Genomic DNA, 26,809 nt, shown 5'->3' on the forward strand with positions numbered 1-26,809 from the left:
GTATTCAAGTATATACGAATTGCTTCAAATTTGACGTTGGACATGGAGCAGTTTATTCAGTTGTTGAACTCAGTAGTTAGCCGCTCATGAATTTTTTTGGAAGAACTTTGCGCCCTTGTAATGGTGCTGGAGGAAAGCTGAGTTACTGAAAGTAAAAGAGTTATTATTTACAGCATAGCGGAGGATTTTAATTGTAATTCCAAATGCTCCTTAATTGTTATAGAATTCAGTGTTTATTATTGTTAAATTCCTAAACTGTAGAGGCCAGGTTGTTGACAAAAACTGCCCTTTTGAATGATGCGAGACAAAATTGTGCGCGGCGCTATAGCGTCTTATAAGACGCTATAGCGCCGCGCACATGACGGTAAGGTCTTCATGACGGTAAGGTCTTCATGACGGTAAAGTGGGACAGGGTGATTATCATGACGGTATGGTTCTCGTAGTGGGGTAGCGCCGTCAGTGCACCTCACAGGCTGCACTGTAGGTATTACTTAAGGTTCTTTGCAGCGTACCTTCAGGCCCTAGCCGCAACCCATTTCATTCCTTTTATTGTACCTCCGTTCTTATTCTCTTTCTTCCACCTACTTTCCACCTTCTCATAACAATTTATTGTTTCATAATGCAACTGCAAAGTTTTCCTCCTGTTACACCTTTCAAACCTTTTACTCTCAATTTACTTTTCAGCGCTGAATGGCCTCATAGGTCCCAGCGCTTGACCTTTGTCCAAAATTTTATATTCCTTTTCGTGACACTGAGGTACTTTCTGATACAGCGTCCTAGTAATGGGAGCTTACTAGTACGTCGTCTCTTTTGGTGCCGTGATGAGGAAGGTAATTACCTTTTCTCAGGAGTACTTAAAGAGAACGTAGATTCAAGGTCAAGTGACTTATTTACATTTGTTGAAGAAGTCCATCTTCTTCCCAAAATATAACTGAATGGTATGTATGTTGCTTGTTTTGGTGATCCTATGTGCTGTTTGTGTTCGTTAAATATGAATTTTGTATATTCGAGATCATTGACTTAAGCAGATGTGATGCCTGGTTTATTTACAAAATCAGTCAGTCAGTCCCTCTCTCTTTCCTCGGGAATTTATACATTTAATCCCCAAAAGCTCAGGCATTTACATACGAGATTGAAATTCGGCGAACGGTGCACAAGCAGCGTAATCGCCTTCTCCATCTTTGTTGCCAAGTACTGCCAGAAATGGTAATTTTTTTTTTTTTTTATAAAGAGTGAAGACTTTGATTTCGAAGCCGTGTTTGAAGCATTCCTTTATGTGTGTGAAGCACCAATTACAGTATGCTTACACACACACACACATAGATATATATATATATATATATATATATTATATATATATATATATATATATAGATATATATATATATATATATATACATACATATTCTACAAATACATATGTATATTATGTATGTATTTTGTGTGTGGGCGTTTGTGTATTATTCTGAGAATACGCATTCACATAGACTCAAACAGAAAATTTATCTTGAAATCGAAAGAAATCTGATAACGCATCGTATTCTGAGAGCTGTATAATTTTAACAATTCCATAATAATGTGTGAGGAAGTAAAAATAAAGATGCATACAGAATTAGAAATATTAATGTCAACTTTTTAAAAGCTCTTTTTCAAAATTAAAAATATTAATGTCAACTTTTTAAAAGCTCTTTTTCAAAAGAAAATACTTGAGAGTTTAACTCAGAAAAAAAATGGTCGAAAACATACTCACTTATGACAGATAACATTTCTGCTTTAGAACAACAGCAGTAGAGTTTCCTATAACCATGGATTAAAAAAAAAATTAAAACTTTAAATTTATTTTTCTAGAACGATTTACGGCTTTGATTATTTTATATAAAATTAAGTTTAATCAGAAAACAATAAAACCGAATAGTCTCATTTCAGGAAGTCACAGGTTCAGTAAATCTTCTCCCCCCCCCACCCCCACAAAAACGAGAAAAATTAAAATAGTATTTCTTTCGAAGGAAATTGCGGTTGCTGCAGTTCGCTGAAGAAAATTGTATATTGAGATAAATAAAAAGGCTTTTTAGGATTGGAAATGTTTCCTTTAAGGGGGAAATAAACGCAAGAATCTCGTCAGAAATACGAAATTTATTGGAATTGTTAGCTTGTATTCAACTTTTAAATTTTGAATGTATAATGGCAATGGACTTCCTCTCTCTTTCTGTACACGGACATGCACACACACATAAAATATACATAATACATAATGAATATATATATATATATATATATATATATGAGAGAGTTATTTATATAGATATATATATTTATATTTATATATATATATATATATATATAGTATATATATATATATATATAAATAAGATCCCTTTAAAAATTTGAATTTAGAGTGGTGGAAGGAAGTTAGTTCTGTTCATTTGCAATTCTAGGAAGCCCAGACATCAGATTATAATGTACCGTATACCAAGAAACGCAGTGCTTATTGGTGGTCTGCAAATTCCTGGGCGGGTGCAATGCCCCATAAATGGCAGATTAGCCTAACTCCTGTGACCAAATGCAACCACGATTGTCATCAGGTCCTTCTCATTCCTGTGGGCTGTTACCGTGGTGGTGCTGAGCAGTACATCCTGTTTTTCCATTAAGTGCAGCCACATGTACTTCCAGGCAGAGGAGTGCCTGAAAGGGGTGTGGATCCTTTGTGGTAGGAAAAGGGTCCTAAATGGCGTAAGAGCCTCTTCTGGGGACACCAATGGCAGTCGCATTCCCAGTTCCATAAAATGTCGGTTTGTGGGGTGTGAGCCACCAGATGGCTAGGGGCTACAGTTGTAACCCCATACTATTTTTTTTTTATTTTTGCAAATAAGAAAAGTAAGAGGATGACATATCATTTGCTTTTGTAAGTCCGTGGTTGTGGTGCAGATTAAGAATAGTGCAATAGCTGATATGTATAGGGAGAGGAGGCTGGATGCTTTGGTCTTGAACGAGACAGAGGTGAAAGGACAAAAGGTGACTGTGTCTGGAGTAGCTGAAAGTTGTGGAGCTAGGGGAGTTATAGTACATATGGTCAAGGGAAGACTAAGTGGACTTGTGAAAGAATACAGATGCTTTAGTGTTGAGAAATTACTGGACAAGTTATTGCATAGTGAGAGTAAAAGGTGTGGTGTATGTTTAAGGGGGCCAAGAGAAACAGACTGAGAGAGGCTGCTTTAGAGATTTGAATCTAGCCTTATTAAGAGCACATGAAATGGTAGTTATGTTAGATGATGTAAATGCAGCAGTTTGTTAGATTAGGTACTAATCCACAATCCATGGAAGATCTAGATAATGCATGAACTGGTGAAGAGAGGAGTGACTGGAAGATATGATCATTATGTGGTTGAGGCAAAAAAGGTAGATGGAAGTTCAAATAGGAAAAAGGGGATGGAAATCTTACGTTAATGTAAGACAAGTTAGTTTGATAAGAAGGAAGTAAAGAGGGTGTATAAGGAGAAAATTATGGAAATGGACTTGGGTTAAAGAAGAATAAGATGAAGGAGTATAGGAAGTGTTTAAAATTCCAGTCTGGGGTTTTGGAGTCAGCAGGGAAATATATTTATGAGTTAAAAGGTAAAACTGGTAAAGCCAGTTCTTATATGAGTGTAACTTTGCATAGTGTACCAGTGAAGAAGTATGGTAGGTTTTTTATAAGATCAGAAAGCTCATTTGATAGGGAAAGAAAAAGGGGGTTTACAAAGGTTAGAGGGTGGGAGGAGTCAAGTGTTCGTTATGAAACATTTGTGCAAAAAGTTTGAAAGTAAAAGGAAAAAGGCTGCCTGTACCACACAAGGACCTAGAGAAACTTAGGAGGCAATTGATAAAGGCTATTCTGTGGCTGTTGAAGTTGTATGGCACAGACTGTAAATTGTTGAGTGATAAAATGTTTTTTATGATGAAAGTGAGAAATGTGTTCAGCTATCAAAAAATCTTTTTGCTGTATCAACTTCAGTCAACGGAGCTGAGTCAGACATAGATGTATATATCAGACATATATATATATATATATATATATATATATATATATATATATATATATATATTATATATGTGTGTACAGATATATATATATATATATGTGTGTGTGTGTGTGTGTGTGTGTGTGTGTGTATATGTGTGTGTGCTGTGTGGAGTTTGTGTGTGAGCGTGAGTGTACATGCAGCTTGGAGACATATATTCTCATGGACGATAGTAGTCTTCTTTCTTTCGAATGAACTCCATATTCTTGGGAAGCTTGAATTTCAAGTCAATGGCCCTCGTGGTCTTGCTCCACAAGAATAGGGTTCATCCTGTGAATAATAATAATAATAATGATAATAATATAATAATAATAATAAATTTATTGATAATTAACGCTTGTTCAACGTGATTAGTAAGCTGTCCGTTTTATTCGGTGTTTCTGTACGATTTGCATCCGTCATTAATCAAAAGAAAAATCTGGAATTCAAGCAATTCTGTCCATTTTTACTTAAAAGTAAACAGTCAGGCGATATTGATTATTGTTCTTTTGTATGTTATATTGCATTGTAGTAATGAATGTAGTCTTGTAATCTAAAATTCGGTCTCTGATTACCTGAAGCCTAGATCAGTGAACCATGTTCTCTCTCTCTCTCTCATTGGGTCGTTGATCGAAGGGCATAGTTGTATCCAACATAAATATTAATTTGTTTTGTTTTCACATTATTATGCTCTCTCTCTCTCTCTCTCTCTCTCTCTCTCTCTCTCTCTCTCTCTCTCTCTCTCTCTCTCTCTCTCTCTTCATATATTCTTCGACAGTATTTGATACCTACGTTAAATTTAAACTCTTAATAACAACGAAACAGGCAGACATAGTAACCTGTGAAGAAGAATAAGTAAACGAGGAAATGTCGATAATAACAGGAGAAAAAAATCGACAATGAATTGGATACCACAGAGAGAGAGAGAGAGAGAGAGAGAGAGAGAGAGAGAGAGAGAGAGAGAGAGAGAGAGAAAAGCATGAACCTTGAAGAACAGGATTCATCGACCGGGCCTGTCAACCAATGAGAGACCGAGTTGAGAATTAGAAACCTGTATTTTCTTTCGTAAATTTGACTAAATGAAACACCAATCCATTGTTCCTTTAATTCAACTTCTCATAATATCCCTGGTGAATGTAAACCAGTATTCTGTTATTGAATACATGCATTTATTAGCGTGTGGCTTCTGCTTTTTCCTTGTGCCAACAGATGTTTATTGTAGTGTACATTGCAGTGGTAAGGTTTTTGGACCATGAGAAACGTTTATCTATCCCTCATTCAACACACTGTATCGTATTAGTTTTGATTTTATCATCCGTCGTCTGAAAACACTCATTCTAACCCCGTCTGTCAGTTTGACGTCATAAGAGGATTTTAAAAAATAAATACAGCAAGTGACAAGATTTATTACAAAATGGATTTAAGTTCTAAATTATTTGTTGGAAATTGAGTGTGATTTTACTCGTCCTTTGTTACGATAGTTTCTTGCCAAATACCATGTCTTTAGCATGAGCGGAAATCGTTATAATTCGAGTTTTGCCTCAGAATAATTGAATAAATTTCTTTTATTCTTTATGGAGTGAACCTTTTTTAGATGATAATTTAACCAGTCTGCAATAGTGAACAAGATTTTTGTAAGCCTGTTACATGTTTAATAGTAATCCCAACCTTTCTGATCTAGCTGAACGTAGCAGAGTTCTGTCAAATTTTTTTAAATGTCTGCTTTATAATGAAAAGAATTGAAAATTCTGAAAATTTCATTTTGTATTCACCAACATTTTCTTATTCTGTTGTAAGTGGGAACAGATTGCAACATCCTTACAATGACGCGTATACCTTACCTAGGAATAGTAACAAAATCATTTGAAGATTTCGATTAATGTTTATTGTATATTTAATATGGCTAGTTTCTCTCTTCTCCTGTTACAAATAAAATATGATCGTGAATTGCTGTTTTGGGAAGAAGGGCTCTCTCTCTCTCTCTCTCTCTCTCTCTCTCTCTCTCTCTCTCTCTCTCTCTCTCTCTCTCTCTCTCTCATTCGAAAAAAGCGGTCGAGGCTACGCACATTTTTTCTTACTTTTTATACATCATTTTTTTTTTTTTTTTAGTCTCCTGCAGGCGAGGGCCTGTAGTATATTAAACTCTCAGACATCCTGAAAAGCGCTCTTAAGTTCTCATTTTATCACATTTGTCAAGAGCGCAGAAGCCTTTGCGTACTTCGACCGCCTTCAGTATGTCTTGGATTGACGTCATTAAAATGAGGAAGATATTTTTTTAAGCAGATGCTGCTGTACGACCGATTTTTTAAAAATTTTTATGCATTCTCAAAATCCCATTTAAAGTTTAATGATATATTAATTTTCTGTCACTGGAGTCCGTTTTCTCCTATTTAGTTTAAATGGTGTTTTTGAATTCAGACTTTCATAGAAATGGTGAGGTTATTCTTAAGGTGGAAATATGCTTGGTAAGATCATGACCTTTTGTCTCGTTCTAAATATACTCAATATAAGTAATGAGAAAGATAACAGCAATGATGACAGCAAAGTATATTTATTTCTGAACTAACGTTGTTGCAAATTTTACTATGTTTATTTTAACTTGAAAGATATTGCAAAACATTCCTATTTTGTTGTTTGAAAAATGTCAGAGTTATATTTTTCGTAATATTAGATTTCCTTGGGAAAGACCATTTTGTCTGTATATGTTGCAGATAACTGCTGTAGGTAATTCGTCCTCTGTTGCAGTTAAGTTTGCAGCTACCATAACAAGTGTTTCTTATTTTGCTTATTAACGAAAATAACCTGCAATTCTACCAATTAGATTTCAGAATTTATTTACCTCTTGTTTTCACTGTGGTAGATATCCGATAATGGTCAGCCATTCTTATGAAATGTCCCTCAAAGGCCTAAAGACTTTCTAAGCAAGTTAAAAGAACGGAAAACATATATGTGAAAATACGGAAATTATATAAATGCAAGTATTTTGAAAATAACAAACATCAGGTTTGTTACCCTTAAATTTAACCAATAGTAATTCAGTCCCCGCACCTTTAAACTTTTCTTCATTTTCTTCCTAATCGAATGAAAGGAATTCCCGAGGAAAGTGAGAGAAAGGAAGAGCAGAAAATGGTTTCTTTATTGAATGAGAGATGAAAGAACAAAGGAAGAAGGGAAGGGAAGAGATAAAAGGAGAAAGAAAGAAAGGAAAACAACGGAACGAGAGAAACCATGGAATACGAAAGAAGAAAATGGTTTTTGAATGACATGTAATGGAAAACAAAATAAGAAAGACACGAGAAGAGGCCAATTTTTTTTTTTGGAAGGATTGTGAGAGAAAACTGAGAAAGAATTAAAGAGTAAGGGAATTTTATTTAAGAAAGGAAACCATTAAAACGAAAGAAAAAATTAGTTTTTAAACGAAGTGCAGTGGAAAAGAAATAAGGAAAGAAACGAGAAGAGCCTTTACTAAAGAGAGAATTCCCCAATTTATTTTCTTAGAAGTAGTGAGAGAAAACTGAGAAAATTAAGAATGGGGTAAAATTTTTTTTTTAGAAAAGAATACATTAAAAACGTAAGAAAGAAGTAGTTTCTAAATGAAGTGCAATGGAAAAGAAAGAAGGAAAGTCACAAGAGCTTTTAGTAAAGAAAAGAACCCCCAGTTTTTTTAGGGAGGAAGGAATGTAAGAGAAAACTGGAAAGAATTAAGAATGAGGGAATTGGTTTGAGGAAAGAAAACAAAAATGGTGTCTCGGGTGAAAGACAAAACGTGGCAGGGTCGGTCGAAGCCACGGCCAGAGGGCCGTATCAATATCTCCCTTCGCGTTTGAGATAAAAGCTTCGATTATCGGATTTGGGGAAGAATTAAACGATTCGGAAAGAAGAGAATGAAAGAAGGTCACAGGGATGGATGAGGGTGAGAAATGGCCGTTAAAAGTAGGAAGTGGATTTCGCGTAAAGGAATGGGAGAGAAACGTAAACTAAAGTACATTTCATTGTGTTATATGTGTGTGTGTGTATTTGAAATGCTTCCCCAATGTTCTTCGTTTCTCTCAGGCTTTTATTGGGAACCCTACTCTCCTCGAATCAGGCACATTAATACCACATTTATTTATTGTCATTCCGGAGGGAGTGGATTTCGCGTAAAGGAATGAAAGAGAAACATAAACTAAAGTACATTTCATTATTTTGTATTTCTGAATATCTTAAACTCTTCCCTAGCATTCTTCTCTTCTCTCAGGCCTAATTGTGATTCCTATGATCACTATGGTACTCTAATTAGGTACATCAATATCACATTTATTTATTGCCATCCCTAACGAGGTGGATTTTGCGTAAAGAAAAGAGAGTGAAACAGAAACTAAAGTACATTCATTGCTTTATATTTCTGTGTAATTGAAACGCTTCTCTAATGTCCTCTTCTCGCAGGCCTCATTGTGATCCCTATGCTGCTCACATGAGGTACATTAATGCCACGTTCATTTGTCGTCATCCCGAACCAGTCATAAGAATCTTCAGTGCATAATTTATTATTGAATATGATATATGTTGAGCTTCTCCTTTGAATGATCCCAGTAAGTAAAGTTTGAGTAGCTGAGGAAGGAGAGAGATTAATTAGGTACATATGATATATAAGCTTGGATCTTCAGTGCATAATTTGTAATAAAATGTAATACAAATTGATTACTATGAATGATTTCAATAGGAAAAATTTGAGTGGCTGAAAAGGAAAGGCCACTTAGGTACAGACGAAATATAAGCTTGGTTGGGTTAAAGAGAGATGTAGCGAAAAGGGGTAAAGAAAGAGAGAGATAGCGGAAAGGGAGAGAGACAGACAGACAGACAGACAGACAGACAGAAGAAACAAACAACCCAACATCCACATATTTGAACATGGGGCTGGGCTTCTGCTCTTCCATAATTGAAGGCAGCAGTCGCGGTCAACAAGGGACGTCAGTGATAAGTTAAGAGTTGTGGACGGAGGAGTGGAGACGGAATCTGTCGGATTGAGGGGCAGTCGTTCCCTAAATACCCAGAGAAGTCCTGGTTGCTGAGCAAGACACAAGAGTGGTCGCCGATGGATAAAAGGGGCGTCTCAAAGTCTGCTGAAGAAGAGGGGAGATGACGAGAGAGAGAGAGAGAGACAGTGAGAGATTAGGGTAGGATTAAGACAAATGCAATGTTTAAGATAACTGAGGAACGCTTTTTTTTTATTTCCAAAAGAATAAAGGACAATGCGTTTCTACTTGTAAGCACAAATACGTGCACACATAGGTTATATATATATATATATATATATATATATATATATATATATATATATATATATATATATATATATATATATTATATATCTGTGTGTGTTTGTGAATGTGTTTGAACGTATGTATGCATTATAGTGGTGAATGACTTTTGATTCATAAAAAGAGGAAAGAAATGATACTTCACTGGTTCTGTTAGAGTCGAGATTTCTGCGGAACGATTTGTACCAAGTGGCTGCTCTATAAAATGATCGTTGGGGATGATGCAATCATAAGTATCCGAGAATATCTCTGTACCCTTTCCACCCCGCCCCTATAATCTTCACGGTCGTCTTGTATATAACACTGACCTCCGTTCTCACCCTTGGCAAGCAGCCGGGGAATCTACCGATAACACCATGCTGCCTCTTGATGTGTAAACTATACATATACATATATATACTGTATATATATACATATATATATGTATATATATATACATATACAGTATATATATATATACATATATATATGTATATATATATACATACATATGTTGGTATATATATATATATATATATATATATATATATATATATATATATATATATATATATATATATATATATATATATATCATTACATATCACTCTCCTGTGCCTCTTTATTACTCTTAATCCCTGACGCATCGAAATACGCCAGACAGAGTTTCTCTGTCAGCAAGTCAAATGTGCTTCCCTTTTCCAAAAATAGTATTCTAAAACGCGATGTTCCTATCATCATTATTTTGCCCTCCTGACCTCGCTTCCGTCTTTTTGTGTTTTCTGCAGGAAGCTTTTATCTCGGCGGGAGATTTATTCACAGCCTCACCTAACCTCTTCAGCATACATGCTGCCTCATATCCACACTTCAGTGTTGGTGCTTTTGTATTTTCATTTTTATTTTTATTTTTTAGTTTTTGTATTTTTTGTTCTTGGGTTTGGTTTCTTTGAGTACTTTTTGTTTGTTTGTTACAGTACATCTTGTTTTGGTGATATATATACATATATATATATATATATATATATATATATATATATATATATATATAAATATATATATATATATATATATATATATATATATATATATATATATATATATATATATATATTGCATGTTAATGTGATTGAGTAATATGTTTATTTACATTAAGTGGTTATTGTCTTATCAGATTCCATACAACACTGTAACGAAAGTTCCATATTGTGGAATTATTTGCCTTCGTCTTCTCATCGTAAGAAACAGTCTCGTAAAGAGAGAGAGAGAGAGAGAGAGAGAGAATTATGTTAATGCAAAACTGGTGCTTGAATGCAAGCGCGTCCCCTAATTGCCACTGTATATCGGACGGGTTTATAAGATTGAAAGGAATGGCGTGTTATTGGAATCTACGTTTATTTGATTCACATCTTCGTTTATGTGATTGGAAATTGCATTTTCACGACGGGAAATGACGTCCAGCCGGTTATAACCTACATTTACATGAATGGAGGCTACTGTATGTGATTGAAAGTTACGGTAATTTTGAATGATTGGATTATACGTGTATGGTATAAAAAGCAACTTGTTTGTGCATTCCATGTTTAGTTATGTGAAGCTACGTTTATATGAGTAGTAAGTAGGATTACTTATTGAAGCTGCATTTTTGTGAATTATGTGACGTTAATCTCCATATATGTGACAATGGGCCTTACTTTGGATAAATGTTGTCTATTAAAATGTGATATGAATTCAACATCATTGGGATGTCGATAATCATTAGAAACAGCTGATAACATTAGACGTATAGAAAATAATTCTGTGACAGGTACAATAACACTGATTTTCATGAGTAACAGAAAAAAAAAATCACACACTGCACTGCTAGATTGCTATCTCAAAAAAGTAGCTACTAATCACTTATTTGTTGTTAATATTAATATTAACACAGCTTCTGTGCCCAAACACATAGCCTCCAATCATAATGCTGTCCTTACTGACTAGTTAAAGTACCTTCCATTTAAGAGTGTGCAGTTCCAATCATAAACGTATCCTCTTCAATTCACACACATAACTTTCCTTGTAATCAGATACGCGTCCATTACATTCACGAAAAATTCAATATCCAGTCACATAAATGCATCTTTCAATCACTTTCACAATATGTTCATGTAACATTATGACATCTTCCAGTTATATAACCTTCCCTCCCAGTAACAAGGTAGCCTCCTTTTTAAGGTAAGCGTAGCTCCCAATAATCTATATTAATAAATCTTTCTTATTTGTCCGCCCCGGGCGGGGGCGGGGATTGTCGGGGATCGGAAGGGTAGGGGAGACATGACGGGCACCCTTCTCCTGCAAACCTGCTTGTTCGCCCTGGGTGGGGGCGGGGCAGGTATGGGATCTGGAGGGTAGGGGAGACATGACACATCCACCCTCCTCCTGCAAACCTGTTTGTCCGCCCCGGATGGGGCGGGGATTGTCGGGGATCGGAAGGGTAGGGGAGACATGACGGGAAGCTCCGCGTTCCAGCGCAGCGTAGCGCGCCCCGTCAAGCTCGTATTACTGTATTTACGTGAAGTTTGTAGTCATACATATATCTTACAAACTCATCATGCGGACGATTAAAGGATACGGTTATGTGCATTGGATTTCACTTCCCGTATTTCATTAGAAACTACGTTTATTGTTATCGGATCCCGGATGTTGCTGGTTTTGTATCGCATTTTATTGATTAACATTTCTTTATTTTGAGGCATATTGGCCATATATTGTTACTTGTTGTAATATTCTCTTTCTCAATTCCAACACATTAATTCTTTGCGTTATTCTTATTTTTTTTTATGTTCAGATCCCAAGTCCTTTTTAGTAGTCCTACGGATTGCATGTTGCAATTAACAATAAACATTCTTCCAACATTCGTATTCTAGTGCCAGTATATTACATTGACTCTGAGGTGATGGGCCTTGTTATGATCGAGAGAGAGAGAGAGAGAGAGAGAGAGAGAGAGAGAGAGAGAGAGAGAGCTTTTTATGCCAATCAAAAGACTTCTGTGATGTAGAACGCTTTGTTTGCTTATTTATTCTCGAGGCAGAAGGCTGTGGTACGAGGCAGCTCAGCACGCATTCTAATTAATGTAGTAAAATAAACAAATGAAAGGAGTGTTGAAAGATTTTACCTTGACTTTGAAGAAAATAATAACATTCATTTATCATTACTCTCTCCCTCCCCCGTCGGGGTTAGTGCCATCAGTGGGTGCACCTCACGCTGTGCACTGTAGGCATTACGTAAGGTTCTTTGCAGCTTTCCTTCGGCCCCTAGCTGCAACCTCTTTTATTCCTTTTACTGCACCTCCGTTCATATTCTCTTTTTTCCATCTTAATTTCCGCCCTCTCCTAACAATTTTTTCGTAGTGCAACTGTGAGATTTTCCTCCTGTTACACCTTTCAAACCTCCTTTACTCAATTTTCCTTTCAGCACTGAATGACCTCATAGGTCCTAGCGCTTGGCTTTTGCCTTGAATCATATTCCTGTCCTTCCTATCATCTTCCCTAACAACGTCAGCATAAACCCGAATACATCGCGCATGACTCGTTATTAAATGTTGCCTTCAGAGTAAGCGTTTAGTTTTCTCCCAGTTCCACCGTTAGATTCTTGTTTTTCATCTTTATATTTCCTCGGTCTCTTTCTGTTTCACTGTTTCACTATCTTAAGCACTGCATGGCCGAAATTGCCAAGTCCTTGGTTTGAGAGCCTAAATTTCATAAAATCATTATTGCTTTAAATTCCAGTGGAAAAGTATGAAGTGTTATGGCTTAATTTATCATTGATCATAATCTTGTTGCCCAAAGGATAAAGATCCCATAAGTTTTTGGACATCTTAACAGGAAATGATTCTATAACGGTATAACAAAAAAAGATCTGTTTTCTGAGGCATTAATAAAATAATTTCTGATTGAAGCAACAGTATCAAGTTCCTTGCTTTTCCTTTGTATATGTTGAGGAGCCGTTGTTTAATCGATATTTTATTTATTAGCTAGAACAGTTTTGTTGAAGCAGCTATGAAGGTTTTTGCTAGCTAAATAATTTTGCACCTTATAAGGACCGGTTCTAAAGTAAAACTGAATAATAATCACGTCATCTCTCAGATTATTTTATTGGAGTGGCAGAGAGAAATGATATTTTTGAACAGGAATGAACGACTTTGGAGACAAACGAGACAGCAGTCCCTGATTCATCTTCTAACTTGTGAAAAGGGAGATTTTTCCACCATAAATCTGTTTCCTCTAAGTGGTGGCTGAAGATAGAATCAGCTATTATGTCACTGCCATATTAATTCGTGTATTTGAAAAGGGAGTCATTTAATCTTGAAATATTCCCTTGCATTCATATTTTTACTTTTTAGCTGTAAAATGGAAAAAAAGTAAAAGATTTCTCTGCACTTCTTACTGAAGGAAAAGACAGGCGTCCTTTATTACGGCAGTGAGTTTAAATCCCTTTATATTGCTTCAGAGTTTGAGAAATCCATTTTTACATCGTTTATTAAAAAAAAAAGTCGTATACGCTTTACGTAACGTTGAAACTAGTTTTTGATGCATACTGACGTCAAAATCCTCTTGTCAGCATTTTAAAACTTCTGTTCATTTCCCGGCATTAATTTAGGAAATCCATTTTTTTTTTCAATTTATGTTGATTTTTAATCCTTACACTATGAAAGATTTTTTTTATTTACCTGAAAATTCACCTTTAATTATGTTGAGTAAAGTATAAAAGCTTTTTATTAATTATCTAAAAAAGTAGCTTGTAATTACTAGTAATTTATAAAAACCTTGTTTTACATTGATGGTAAAAACACTCGTAAATATTATTTTTATAAAATCCGTTTTTTTATTTATATAAAAAACATATACCTACAATATTTAATTTATGATTTCATTTTGGAATTTAGCTACTAAATATACAGGTAGGCTTCGAAGGGGAAAAATATACTTTGAGGATATTTCTATTTCCCTTACGTTTGCCCACAGCTCCAGCCAACGTCTTTGCCAGCATTCAACATCACCAAATTACCAGTATTCGCGAATATATTACGCTCGTGAAAATTCATTTAAAACCAGCCGATTTTCAATTATTCGCGAATATATGGCGCTCGCGAAAGTTGTAGCCCGGGTCAGAGATGTTTTATCGTGAGTTAAATTGAATGTCCCGAGGGCCTCTCGGAGATATGCATCAAGGTTTGGGTTTATTTTACGGAATATGCATTTCGACCCCCTCAGCAGTCCTGCTCCTGCTGCTCCTGCTGCTGCTGCTTCTGCTAATGCTACTGCTCCCGGTGTCGAAATTGCTAATGGCTTCTCAGCATCCAGTGGCTGAAATGGGCCAGAAAACGAATGGTTTCAAGCCTGGGTCTTTTAGTTCTCGTGGGTCATGTGATTGTAGTATCTAAGATTATGTTTGTATTATTATATTTCTAAGTGTTTTTGTTGTGTATATTTTTCTAATTTGATTCTCTATTTTTTTATTTCCAGTTTTGGTTATGTTTTCCGAATTTCTTTCGGAATACTTGCTATTTAGCACAGGGTCATAATTTCGTTAATCTTTTTCATAGAAAAGATATGTGACACTTATTTTCATACCAAGATACATTCGTAATGCTGTGGAAATGTAAACCAACATGATATGACTTTTTTCCGTTTTTATATATATATATATATATATATATATATATATATATATATATATATGATATATATATATATATATTTATTTATTTATTTATTTATGAATATAAATATAAATATATAAATAAATATATATATATATATATATATATATATATATATGTATATATATATATATGCGTGTGTGTGCTTATTTACTATTTTATCATACGCCTTTATTTTTCTCCCCAGAGTGGGCCACTTATGCCACTTTGAAGCAAGTAGTAAGGAGTGGAAAAAATGAGTGGATCTTAAAACCAAAGGAAGCAGGAGACTCGCTCCTTAAGGATTGGGAGGTTAAACAGAAAAGGACTTTTCTCCATTAAATAAATAAAAAAAGGGGGGTTGGGGAGGAGGGGACGCTTCTTCTTCATTTTCTTGTCAGTTAAATATTTTTTATTCACTCTTTAGCTAGAAATGCCTTAATCAGTTCCATAATCCTTCCATTATAATATAGTTTATCACCTATATATATGTATTATATATATATATATATGTATATATATATATATATATATATATATGTATATATATATATATATATATATGTATATATATATATATATATATATATATATATGTATATGTGTGTATGCCTGTACCTGATATGTGTGTGTGTGTATATATATATGTGTGCATGTATATATATATATTATGTATAAATATATATATATATATATATATATATATATATATATATATATATATATATATATATATATATATATATATATATACTACCTGTATATGTGTGTGTGTGTGTATATATATACATATATATATATATATATATTTATATATATATATATATATATATATATATATATATATATATATATATATATATATATATTATATATATATATATATACATATATATACACACACACAAGAAAAAAATGTGATGATACATGGATACTTGATCTGTTATCATTATTAAAAAATAAATAACGGAATGCGAAACAAACCGAAATAGGTAAAATGACAAGCAAAAAAAAGAGTGACAAGTCATAGGCAACGTAAAATGGACAGCTGTGCAAAAACTAGTGACATGGCAAAACAAACAACTTATGGCACCAAGTAACATACAGATAAAAACGGGTAATTATCCCAAACAAACAGCAATTAAAAATCAGGCAGACATAAAAAAATAAGCAAGCAAAAAATTTCATCTCCAGTCAGATAAATTAGGTGACAATGCGTCACTCGAAAATGAGACAGGAATTCCGATGGAAAATATATGCGGTGGTACGGGTTAATTCTATGTCAGTTTCAATTATGTCACAACTATAAGAAGGTGTCGCATTTTCACGAGTTTCATTATTCTCATTCACCCAGGGATGCTTTTGCCGCACAGTACCTAGTCTTGTTCAAGGGGGTCGCTTTGTAATCACGTTATGAAAGAAAAAACATTAAGCTGAAATAAAAAAAAATTCAGAGAAACAAATGCGTACGTTTAAAGCATGATTAAATACAAATTACAAATCACTCGGGAACTGAAGACAAATGCATCTACGGAAACACACACACATATATATTTGAATATATATTTTATACATACCGTGATTATATATACATATATTAATACAAACGTCCTTTAATGTCAGTTGTGTACACTCGGAAATAATATATTTTTATATAATATTTATATACACATATGCATGTATATATATGTGTGTGTGTTTCTGTAGATGCATTTGTCTTCAATTCCCTTGTGAATTTGTATTTAATCATGCCTCAAACGTATGCATTTATTTCTCATTTTTTTTTTTTTGTTTCTCTGGATTTTTTTTGTTTTTATTTCATTTTAATGTTTTTTCTTTCATGATGTGATTATAAAGTGATTCCTTGAACAAGACTAGGTACTGTGCGGAGAAAGCATTCCAGGGCGAATGAGAATAATGAAACTCGATAAAATGAGACGTCTCCATATAGTTATGACATAATTGAAACTGACATATAATTACCCGTACCACCGCATATATTTTCCATCGGAATTCCTGTCTCATTTTTGAGTGACGCAGTGTCACCTAATTTATCTGACTCGACGGATTCTTTCTGGTACTTTATGTAGTAGGACTGTTTGTAGCAAAGTGGCAATTTTTGCTTTTTTTGTGGATATCACTTATGTTTATTTCTGTCTGCCTTGTTTCTAGGTTTTGTTTGTTTGTGCTGTTACCCATTTTTATCTGTATGTGACTTGGTGCCACTTGCTGTTTGTTTTGCCATATTTTATTAATTTTTGCAGTTATACTCTTTAAGCCTGTTTGTGATCTGTTACAATTTTTTTCTATTACCATTTTACCTGTTTCAGTTCGTTTTGTTTCCTGTTATTTGTTTATATATATATATATATATATATATATATATATATATATATATATATATATATATATATATATATATATATATATATATATATATATATATATATAATTATTAACAAAAAGTATCCTTGTAAAATAACAGGTCTTCTTGAAAGTTAAAAAAAAAAAAGGACAAAATTACAAACGTTAGGATGAAATAAATTTCAGACTTAACAAAAATCGCAAAGGCAACATTTTTCTCAGCCAATTAGCTCTAAGCTCCCTTGACTCTGGTAATCCCATTGAGAATCCCTTGGCAACTAATGTTTTCATTTCTAATTGTAAACTTACGTTGAATTTTAAGTCGGAAACATGCTCGCTCTGACATCTCGTCGGCTGTTAGGGCCTCATTGTGATCCATTGCTGCTCGAACAGAGCTTTTTTTTTTTTTTTTCATTGAAATGGCCACTAAAGCATCAACTCATTCCGACCTCTCAGGCCTCATTGTGATCCATTGCTGCTCGAACTTTTTTTTTTTTTTTTTTTTTTTTTTTTTTTTTTAAGGTTTCATTGAAATGGTCGCTAAAGTATCAACTCATTCCGACCTCTCAAGCCTCATTGTGATCCATTGCTACTGGAACCAATCTTTTTTTTTTTTATTTTTTTTAAGAAATTTAATTGAAATGAGCGCTAAAGAATCAAATCATTCTGACCTCTCAGGCCTCATTGCGATCCAGTGCTGCTCGAACCGAACTTTTTTTTCTCTCTCTGATTTTCATTGAAGTGGTCACTAAAGCATCAACTCATTCCGACCTCTCAGGCCTCGTTGTGATCCATTGCTGCTCGAACCGATTTTTTTTTTTTTTTTTTTTTTTTTAATAAATTTAATTGAAATGAGCGCTAAACAACCAAATCGTTTTGACCTCTCAGGCCTCATTGCGATCCAGTGCTGCTTAGACCGAACTTTTATTTTATTTTCTTTAATAAATTTTATAGAATTGGGGTTTAAAGCATCAACTCATTCTAATCTCTTAGGCTTCATATGTCCCACTGTTATTCGCATCAGATTTTCGTATCACAGCAGACCTCAGGGTTGTTGCAACTTTCCAGTCGGTGGTGTTTGCTCTGAATTTTGATACTTCCTTGCTCCATGCTCCCACAGGTGGTCTCGGAGCATTTGAGCGGAAGCCGTCTGGATTTCATTTGATATCTTTGATTTAAGCACTGGAAATTTCGAGTATCGTTCAGATAACGCAAATTTATACTTCAGTTGTTATGTGAAGCGATGTGTGAGAGTTTGCGGTATTTGTGTTGCAACTTTGAAGTTTCGTGACTTCGTAGTAATTAATATGCATAGCTATATATATATATACAGTATATATATATATATATATATATATATATATATATATATATATATATATATATATATATATATATATATATATATATATATATATATATATATATATATATATATATATATATATATATATATATATATATATATATATACATATGTGTGTGTACACTTTTTTTGCAAAACTTGTCTGCCCGATAAGTCAACATTTCGTTTTTTTTAAATATTGAACTTTAATCAAAATTGTTGTACCCTGCATTTCTTTTGTTGGAGAGAGAGAGAGAGAGAGAGAGAGAGAGAGAGAGAGAGAGAGAGGAGAGAGAGAGAGAGAGAGAGAGAGAGAGAGAAACTTATCCAGACGATTGGTGATATGCTAAATATTGGATAGAAACAACCATATGAGAGCGAAAGAGTTGGGGGAAGGGGTGTCCAGGACAGGGATTGGAACTTTGCCTGAGAGAGAGAGAGAGAGAGAGAGAGAGAGAGAGAGAGAGAGAGAGAGAGAGAGAGAGAGCTTATTGTGTTCCTTGTTAACATTTGGACTCGCTGTGACATTTCTAAGGAAATGATCTTTATAAAGAAGAATATTTTCTCTCCTTAGAATAGAGCAAAGAATCAGTGGGCAGTATTTTGTATGTTTGTTTGTTTACTTTCCCTAAAAGACGAATGAGCCTGGAAGAGGGTCCAGTCAAAGTTTGCTCTCCGTGGTAAAAAATGATGTGACCGAGATACTCACTCGGATTTTGGGAAGAGAATTGACTAAAGTTTGCCGTTTCATTTTAGGAAAAAAAAAGGGGGGTGGAGATGAAGTAGGGGAAGGCTTTGATAATCTTTTTATAAATTCATTTGCCTATGTAGTTTTGTAGGAAAGAGTGAGGTACTGCAGCAATTATTATGTATTTTTGTTTTGCATGTTGATAAAAGTAAGATTTTTTTTTCCATTAACCCTTTTGGATTCTAAATGCGTAAATGCACTCAGTGGGAAATACATTAAAGTACGTTATTGTTTTCCCAGAAATTGATTAAGAAAATGATGTACTGGTAAATAATCTATCGTGCGCTATTATTTTACTTGCCTAAAATGTTAAGATTAGAAGTATGCCGGAATCACTAAAATATTGCTCAAAGTTGGAATAGTCTCCCTTGGAGTATGTCTCGGTACAGGATGACTTTTAAAAACGAGAGAGAGAGAGAGAGAGAGAGAGAGAGAGAGAGAGAGAGAGAGAGAGAGAGAGAGAGAGAGAGTTTAATTCACTCCCATTTAACGTTCTTGCGTATAATTGGACTCGCTGTGACATTTCAAAGGAAAAAAAATTGTTTATTAAGAAGACTAGTATTTTCCCATGTAGAATAGAGCAGAGAATCAGTGGGTAGTATTTTATTTGTCCGTTTGCTTACATTGCCTGAAAGATGAATGAGCCGGGCAGATGGTCGAGTCAAAGTTTGCTGTCCGTCGTAAAAAATGATGCGACCGAGATGCTCAGTCGGATTTTGGGAAGAGATTTGACTGAAGTTTGACATTTCATCTTTCGAGAAAATGGGAAGATGACGTTTGGGGGAGGTTTTGATAATCTTTTTTGTATACTCATTTGCTTATGTATTTTATTAATGACAAAGAGTAGGGTATTGCAGGAACTTGTATGCATTTTTTGTTTTGTATGTTTATAAAACTCGGATTTTTTGTCCAGTTAACCCTTTTGTACTCTGAATACGTGTAGATATGCCTTAGGTTTTCCAAATGTTATTTAAAATTCCACCCTGAGAAAGCAATGATATTCTTCTATAATTAATAAATTAAGATTCCACCGTGGTAAAGCAATGATATTATTAAGTAATTAATAAATTGAGATTCCACCGTGGTAAAACAGTGATATACTCGTAAATTATCTTTGATGATCTAATGGATCTAGTGTCTACTTGCCTGAAATGTCAAGTTGGAAGCCTGCTAGAGAAAGTAGAATATTGTTCAAAGTAAGAATAGCCTCCCACCTCCCATCCTGGAGCAGGTCTCTGTACTGGTTGCCCTTTAAAAACCGGAGTGTTTTCTGATATTCGAGACCATGGCAAGAGATGTAAAACTTTTTTTGTGTAAGATAATTTTGCTATCGTTGCACAAGCACTCAATGACAATTTTTTCCCATTTTGGAATTCATATAAACGCGCAGATTGATGTACTAGTTTTTTGTTCTTGTATTCCTTTTGCCGTTTCTGTTTTTCATATATATATGTATATATATATATGTATGTATGTATGTGTATATATATGTGTGTGTGTGTGTGTCAATTATAGTTATCCTTTAACTTTTTTTTTTTTTTTTTTTGACAGACCGGCTTGCCTTACGCAATATCCATGTACGGTTTTAAGTCAAAGTTCTTTTTTTTCTTAATTCCGAAACTACGGGAAAAGTATTTTGGGGGTATGGCTATTGATAAGTTTAAGGTAGGTTTCATTGATATATGGAAAGGTAGTGTAATATTGACCTAGCATTTTTTTTGTAACTTTCTTAACTAATGCTCGTGTATTTTTGGATGTGTATAGTTGGATTGTTCAGCTTTTTTTTTACTGGAATATTGCCCAATTTAGATCGGCTATTTTTCACTATTTCTAAATGTGATAGTTTCATTTTCAGATTACTTATAGAGCAATTTCATAGTCCATATAGAATAGATACTGTATGTGAATTTTTAGGGTAAGTATATTTCTTTCATAATCCGATCATTAATCCCTTCTACATAATACATTTTTTTGCAACATGTACTCGAGATACTTAAGGAAAAATTTATGACAATGATGTATTTCATGCTTTGTACTCTTATTATTTAATATTTTGTGTGTGTGTGTGTGTGTGTGTGTGGTGGGGGGTGGCCGGAGACTTGGACGTTAGATGTTATACTAGTTTTGTGGGAGGAACTGGACATTATACCTTTTTGTGGGCGCTTAGAATTCCCCTGGGACAAACGATGCCTTTCAGATTAATGACCAGCCTTTTGGGGGTACGTTAAGGTTGTCCCAACGTCCCAAATATCTGGGTTCCGGTCGAAGCTTTCGCAGGTTCATTAAGGTAGAATAATGGATAGGCCGGCAGATTTGATTATCTTATATCCTGGTCCAATTTTTCTTATTTTTTTGGAGAAAATGGATGGCGGCTATAGTTAATTACGTAATGCAATTTACGTTACTTGATTATCTTATTTGTCTTCGTTAGCTTATATATATTTTATTTTAGTAAAAGTAGATGGTGCCCATGGTTGATTACATAATGTGGTTTACGTGTTTATTTTTTTTTATCTGATTATAGCGTGCTTTTGCCTTCTTTCTTGTAGGGAGAAATTACACTCGTTTAATTTCATTGAGGTTTTATTTTTAACAGACCTCTCTTTCCGTAGATTATTTTTAAAAAGTTATTTAGTTGAGAGATTGCGTGATGTGGATAGTAGAAAATAAATTGTAACAAAAGTTTCTTAGGCCGTGTTGATTTTTTATATATATATATTTTTTTTTTCAGCTACGTTTTGATTACTTATGTCATGTTCGTTAATTTTCTTTTTGTAAGCATAAGTAACCATGGAATTTTTATAATAAATGGTCTTCCAGTATTTCTTATTTCCGAACTGTGAGTAGAATTTTCCCATTTTTAAAAAGTGTTTTGACATTTTCTTTCATTTCTGCATGTAGATAAAGTGAATAAAGTTGACTTCTAGTCTGTAAATATCTCCAGTATTGCTGGTGTCTTAGTTTTCTATAAAAGAAAACTGTTGTGCTGGCTTTGTCTGTCCGTCCGCAGTTTATTCTGTCCGCACTTTTTTCTGTCCGCCCTCAGATCTTAAAAACTACTGAGGCCAGAGGTCTGCAAATTGGTATGTTGATCATCCACCCTCCAATCATCAACCATACCAAATTGCAGCCCTATAGCCTCAGTAGTTTTTATTTTATTCAAGGTTAAAATTAGCCATATGCGTGCTTCTGGTAACGACATAGGATAGGCCACCACCGTGCCTTGGTTAAAGTTTCATGGGTCGCGACTCATACAGCGTTATACCGAGACCCCGAAAGATAGATCCGTTTTCGGTGGCCTTGATTATCCGCTGTAGTGGCTGTACAGAAAACTCGATTGCGCCGAAGAAACTTTGGTGCATTTTTTACTTTATTTGGGGCGGGTTTCTGATGGTTGTTCGATGAGTAATTATTGTCTTAGCCGTGGCTGAAAGCAGTTAGGATCCTGAAATAGAACATAAGAAATACCGTAAAAGATGGTACGATCCACTTACCGCCAAGCAGACTAGGATATTTCCTATGCCTCCTGCCAGGATGAACATCGCCAGGAAGAGGAAGGAGAAGTCGTAGTTGTATTGGTCGACCGTGGTCGTGACGTTGGCGCTCATCAGCAGGTCGTCGCGGCCCGCCGAGGCGTTCTGAGAGCCTTCCAGGAGGTCTGGCATGTGGCACTGGAGGAGATGAATCGATGTCGTGGGCAGAGAAGGACAGAATATCGATGAGGAAGGCGAGGTAGAGGTGAGTGGTGATGCTGTCGATGATAATGATAATGATGATGGGGATGACAACGAAGAAGGCGATGAGTTATCACACGGAGCTGACGAGCCGAACGAACATAAGAGTTCGGTGCCGAAGGTGAGGATGGAGGAAAGCGCCTCGGCGCTCGAGGAAGAAGGAGAAGAAGAGGAGTTAAACCTGAGGCCCCAGGATCCGGCCGTGACGTTGTCCCTCGAGCAGGAGAGACACGCCTGGATCCCGCCTAGCGGTCCCTCCTCCGCCCCTGGCGGGAGGGTCACGTTTGCCGCCGCCGGCCCTTCCGCAGTAGGGAGATGAGGCTGCATCTCGCAGTCGCCGAGACTCGTGACCCAGCAGGTCACGTTCGAGGCCAGGGTCTCTATCGCGTCCCTGCAGTGGAATGCGAAGTCGGTATCCGAGGAGTTTTCGGAGCTCGACCAGTAGCAGTCGCTGACGGCTTGGTCCTCCGGGGAAGTTGTGGTTGTTGTGGTAGCGGCGGTCAAGGGCGTCGGGGACGCCCCAACGTGCCCTCCGCTGTCGAAGGTCTGCGACTGGACGCCGTCCATTCGGGGCAGTGATATGTCGTAATAGTGGTTGTTGGTGTCATTGGGCAATAAGCTCATGAGGACGAATTTGTAAGTCTCATCCTCTGCCATATCGCTCATCAGTTCACTAAAACACTTTGAAACAAAGGTATTTAATGATCTACGGTTCACTAGTTACGAATATTGTCCTGGCCATTTCTACTCCTTTGACAAAATACCACTGACGAACTTATTGGTCGCGGAGCGTGGCCATATTTTACGAAATACACTACCTATAAAAGGCAAATATTGTATGATTCACTCTTGAATTCCATTATGTTACTAACTAGCCACTTTTTAGCGAAAAAAAAGAATGGTAAGCTATGTTTCACTATTCAAGAATTGTTTTTTGCCATCTATAATCGTTTCTTTTCTCCCCTTGTTTTTATCACATTTCTCCTGTTCGTTTGTGTTTCCTCTTCCGAGTCGTTGCCATGGTTTTAGACCACCAGTCTCCCTTTTTTACGACCTGCCAAACATCTTGTCGCCTTTTTATGAACTATATCAGAATGAACTGCAGATTTTATAAGCTAGTTTCGACGCACGAGGTATCATCTCATTGCGACATAACTGCATAACTGTCACATATGTTTCTGCCGCATACCATGTCAAATAGTTTCACAAGTCAACATGATAAGAAGCACTCGAAGCTCACCAAGTAATGAACGAGTAATGCACTAATAACTAAAACAGATTTGACTCTTATTTTAGGCGACACGCGACTTGGTGGGAACTATTATATAATTGAGAAATATTCATAAATGATTTGAACGTGTATTAAACTTGATCTCAAGTGAGATTTATCTATTTTGAAATAAATTGCATGCACTCACTGTAATTCATTTCTGTCGCATGATTGTCTCGGTGAAAATACGAATAGAATTATTATTCCCTTTGATCACAAGTGAGATTGTCTCGCGTTTCATTAAAGATAATGTGAAATATGAGTTGTTATCCCCTTGAATAATAAGAGAATGATGAGTATAAAATAACGTTGAAGGATCCCTCCTAGTCTTCTTGGAGGACGTCACACCCTTCGGAGGAGTGACTGAAGTGTCCTAGTGGTGTAGATCTTCCCGAGATGAAGGAACCCGAGTTTCTTCCTGAAAGAGTGGAAACAAAATTATTGTTATTAATTAATAGCAGTACTAGTATTATTAGTAGTAACAAATACATTAGTGTTAGTAGTAGTATGGAACCAGACGACTGGAACAACAGTCTTTTACGAAACTAGTAACATTTCAGAGATAATTCTCATTTCTGTATTTTTGCGTTTCCTTTTGTCGACTTTTTTAGGCCAAGTGGTATCTTATCACGAAGTCAACAATGAGCCACTATCGAAGATACAGTATGTATATATTTTTTTATCATCTCCAGATACTCATCTCTGCTTAACCAGTATCAAAGGTCTACATAGTGTCGAATTTTTTTTATATTCCTCTTCGTCTTCTTGCAAATGAATTATAAAGGACTTTGAATGGCCCTGTGGAAGCTGATTGGGTTGAGAAAAGCAAAGGTTACTCGTTAGGGGTTTGAAGCCAAAATTACCTTTACTTAACCATCAAGTACACGTAAATGCATGCACGTGCACACGTAGGCGCACGTACAAACACAGACTTTGAAAGTAAGCTGATGATGTTCAAGAAGAAATAGTTTTTTCTTTTGACTATCAACATGAACTAAGCTTGAGGTTCAATTCTCTCTCTCTCTCTCTCTCTCTCTCTCTCTCTCACATACACACACACACACACAAACACACACACACACACACACACACAAACATACATACATACATACACACGTGTACGTAATGGCTTTATACTTTCAAAACCATTGAAAATTGGGATTAATTATGATTCTTATGTTATTCCTGAAAAGCAATTAAACGAAAATAATCACTGCTTTACAACCATGAGGCTAACTATTTGGGAAATAAGATGATTTGAACTTAAATCTCCAGCAATAGATCTATTTATTTTAAAATTTAATTCATTAGCTGCCGCGATCCAGACTTCAGATGAAAGAAATGCTGTTAAAATTCGCTGGCGCTAGAAATTCGCTTGGCACCTTTGAAGCCGTGATTAATAAAAGATGAAAAAAAACGCTCCAAATGAAAGTGCTATTCTTGACAGCGGGAAATGAAGGCAATAACGAGATTATTGAACAGCAAATAGACGGCGTCACTCATGGCCATTGTGTCTCGGGGAATAGTAGATTTGTGTGGGGGGTGGGTGTGGGGTGGGGTGGGAGGGGGTCATTTGTGCTTGGAATGGAAATGCTACTGTTTTTTCATTCTGCACCTTTTATTTCATTGCATGTTGGCGGATTTCTCAATCGCCCTCCTCTCTCTCTCTCTCTCTCTCTCTCTCTCTCTCTCTCTCTCTCTCTCTCTCTCTCTCTCTCTCTCTCTCTCTCTGTATGTGTGTGTGGCTAATTTTATTATAATATAAAAAAATGTGCAATTTTGTTATCGCTTTCACGACCCAAATTACAATATTAAACACAGTTTGGAGAAAAATTCTCTCTCTCTCTCTCTCTCTCTCTCTCTCTCTCTCTCTCTCTCTCTCTCTCTCTCTCTCTATCTCTATATATATATCATATATTATATATATATATATATCTCTCTATATATATATATATATATATATATATATATATATATATATATATATATATATATATATATTAGTTTGAAAGCTTTAATCACAGTCAGTGCCCCAGCAGAAAATGACCCCTTCAGCATCAGGTTCCCGCAATATGCAAAATTCCGACCACTAAATAGTAAATTGGTCCAGTAGTTTATTGCAGATAAAGCCAGCGAATGAAAACTCAAAAAAAATATGCATCTAAATGTATTTTGGACTGAAACGGAATTTCATTTATGCCCAGCTTTTATCAGTTTTGTACAAATACTGAAATATTTCAGCTCACATACTTATCTTCCAGAGGGCCTTTTTTGTTTTTCAGCCTTTATCTGGTGGTCGGCCGATTACTCTCTCTCTCAAACACACATTTAAGCGCTTCGAGATATGAAGTC

The 26,809-nt window shown here is 35.4% G+C and overlaps 1 protein-coding gene across 1 annotated transcript in view; it reads right to left on the reverse strand.

Moving 5' to 3' along the window:
• 5-HT2A (5-hydroxytryptamine receptor 2A) overlaps positions 1–26,809 on the reverse strand; it is a 124,153-nt gene that overhangs the window by 28,434 nt on the left and 68,910 nt on the right. Inside the window, exon 2 of the mRNA XM_067103612.1 lies at positions 22,948–24,875. Coding sequence (XP_066959713.1) covers positions 22,948–23,853 — 906 coding nt within the window. The 5' untranslated portion in view covers positions 23,854–24,875. The remainder of the gene's footprint in view (positions 1–22,947; positions 24,876–26,809) is intronic.

The sequence above is a fragment of the Macrobrachium rosenbergii genome, chromosome 5 (genome assembly GCF_040412425.1).
Source record: "Macrobrachium rosenbergii isolate ZJJX-2024 chromosome 5, ASM4041242v1, whole genome shotgun sequence".
NCBI classification, from domain to species: Eukaryota; Metazoa; Arthropoda; class Malacostraca; order Decapoda; family Palaemonidae; genus Macrobrachium; species Macrobrachium rosenbergii.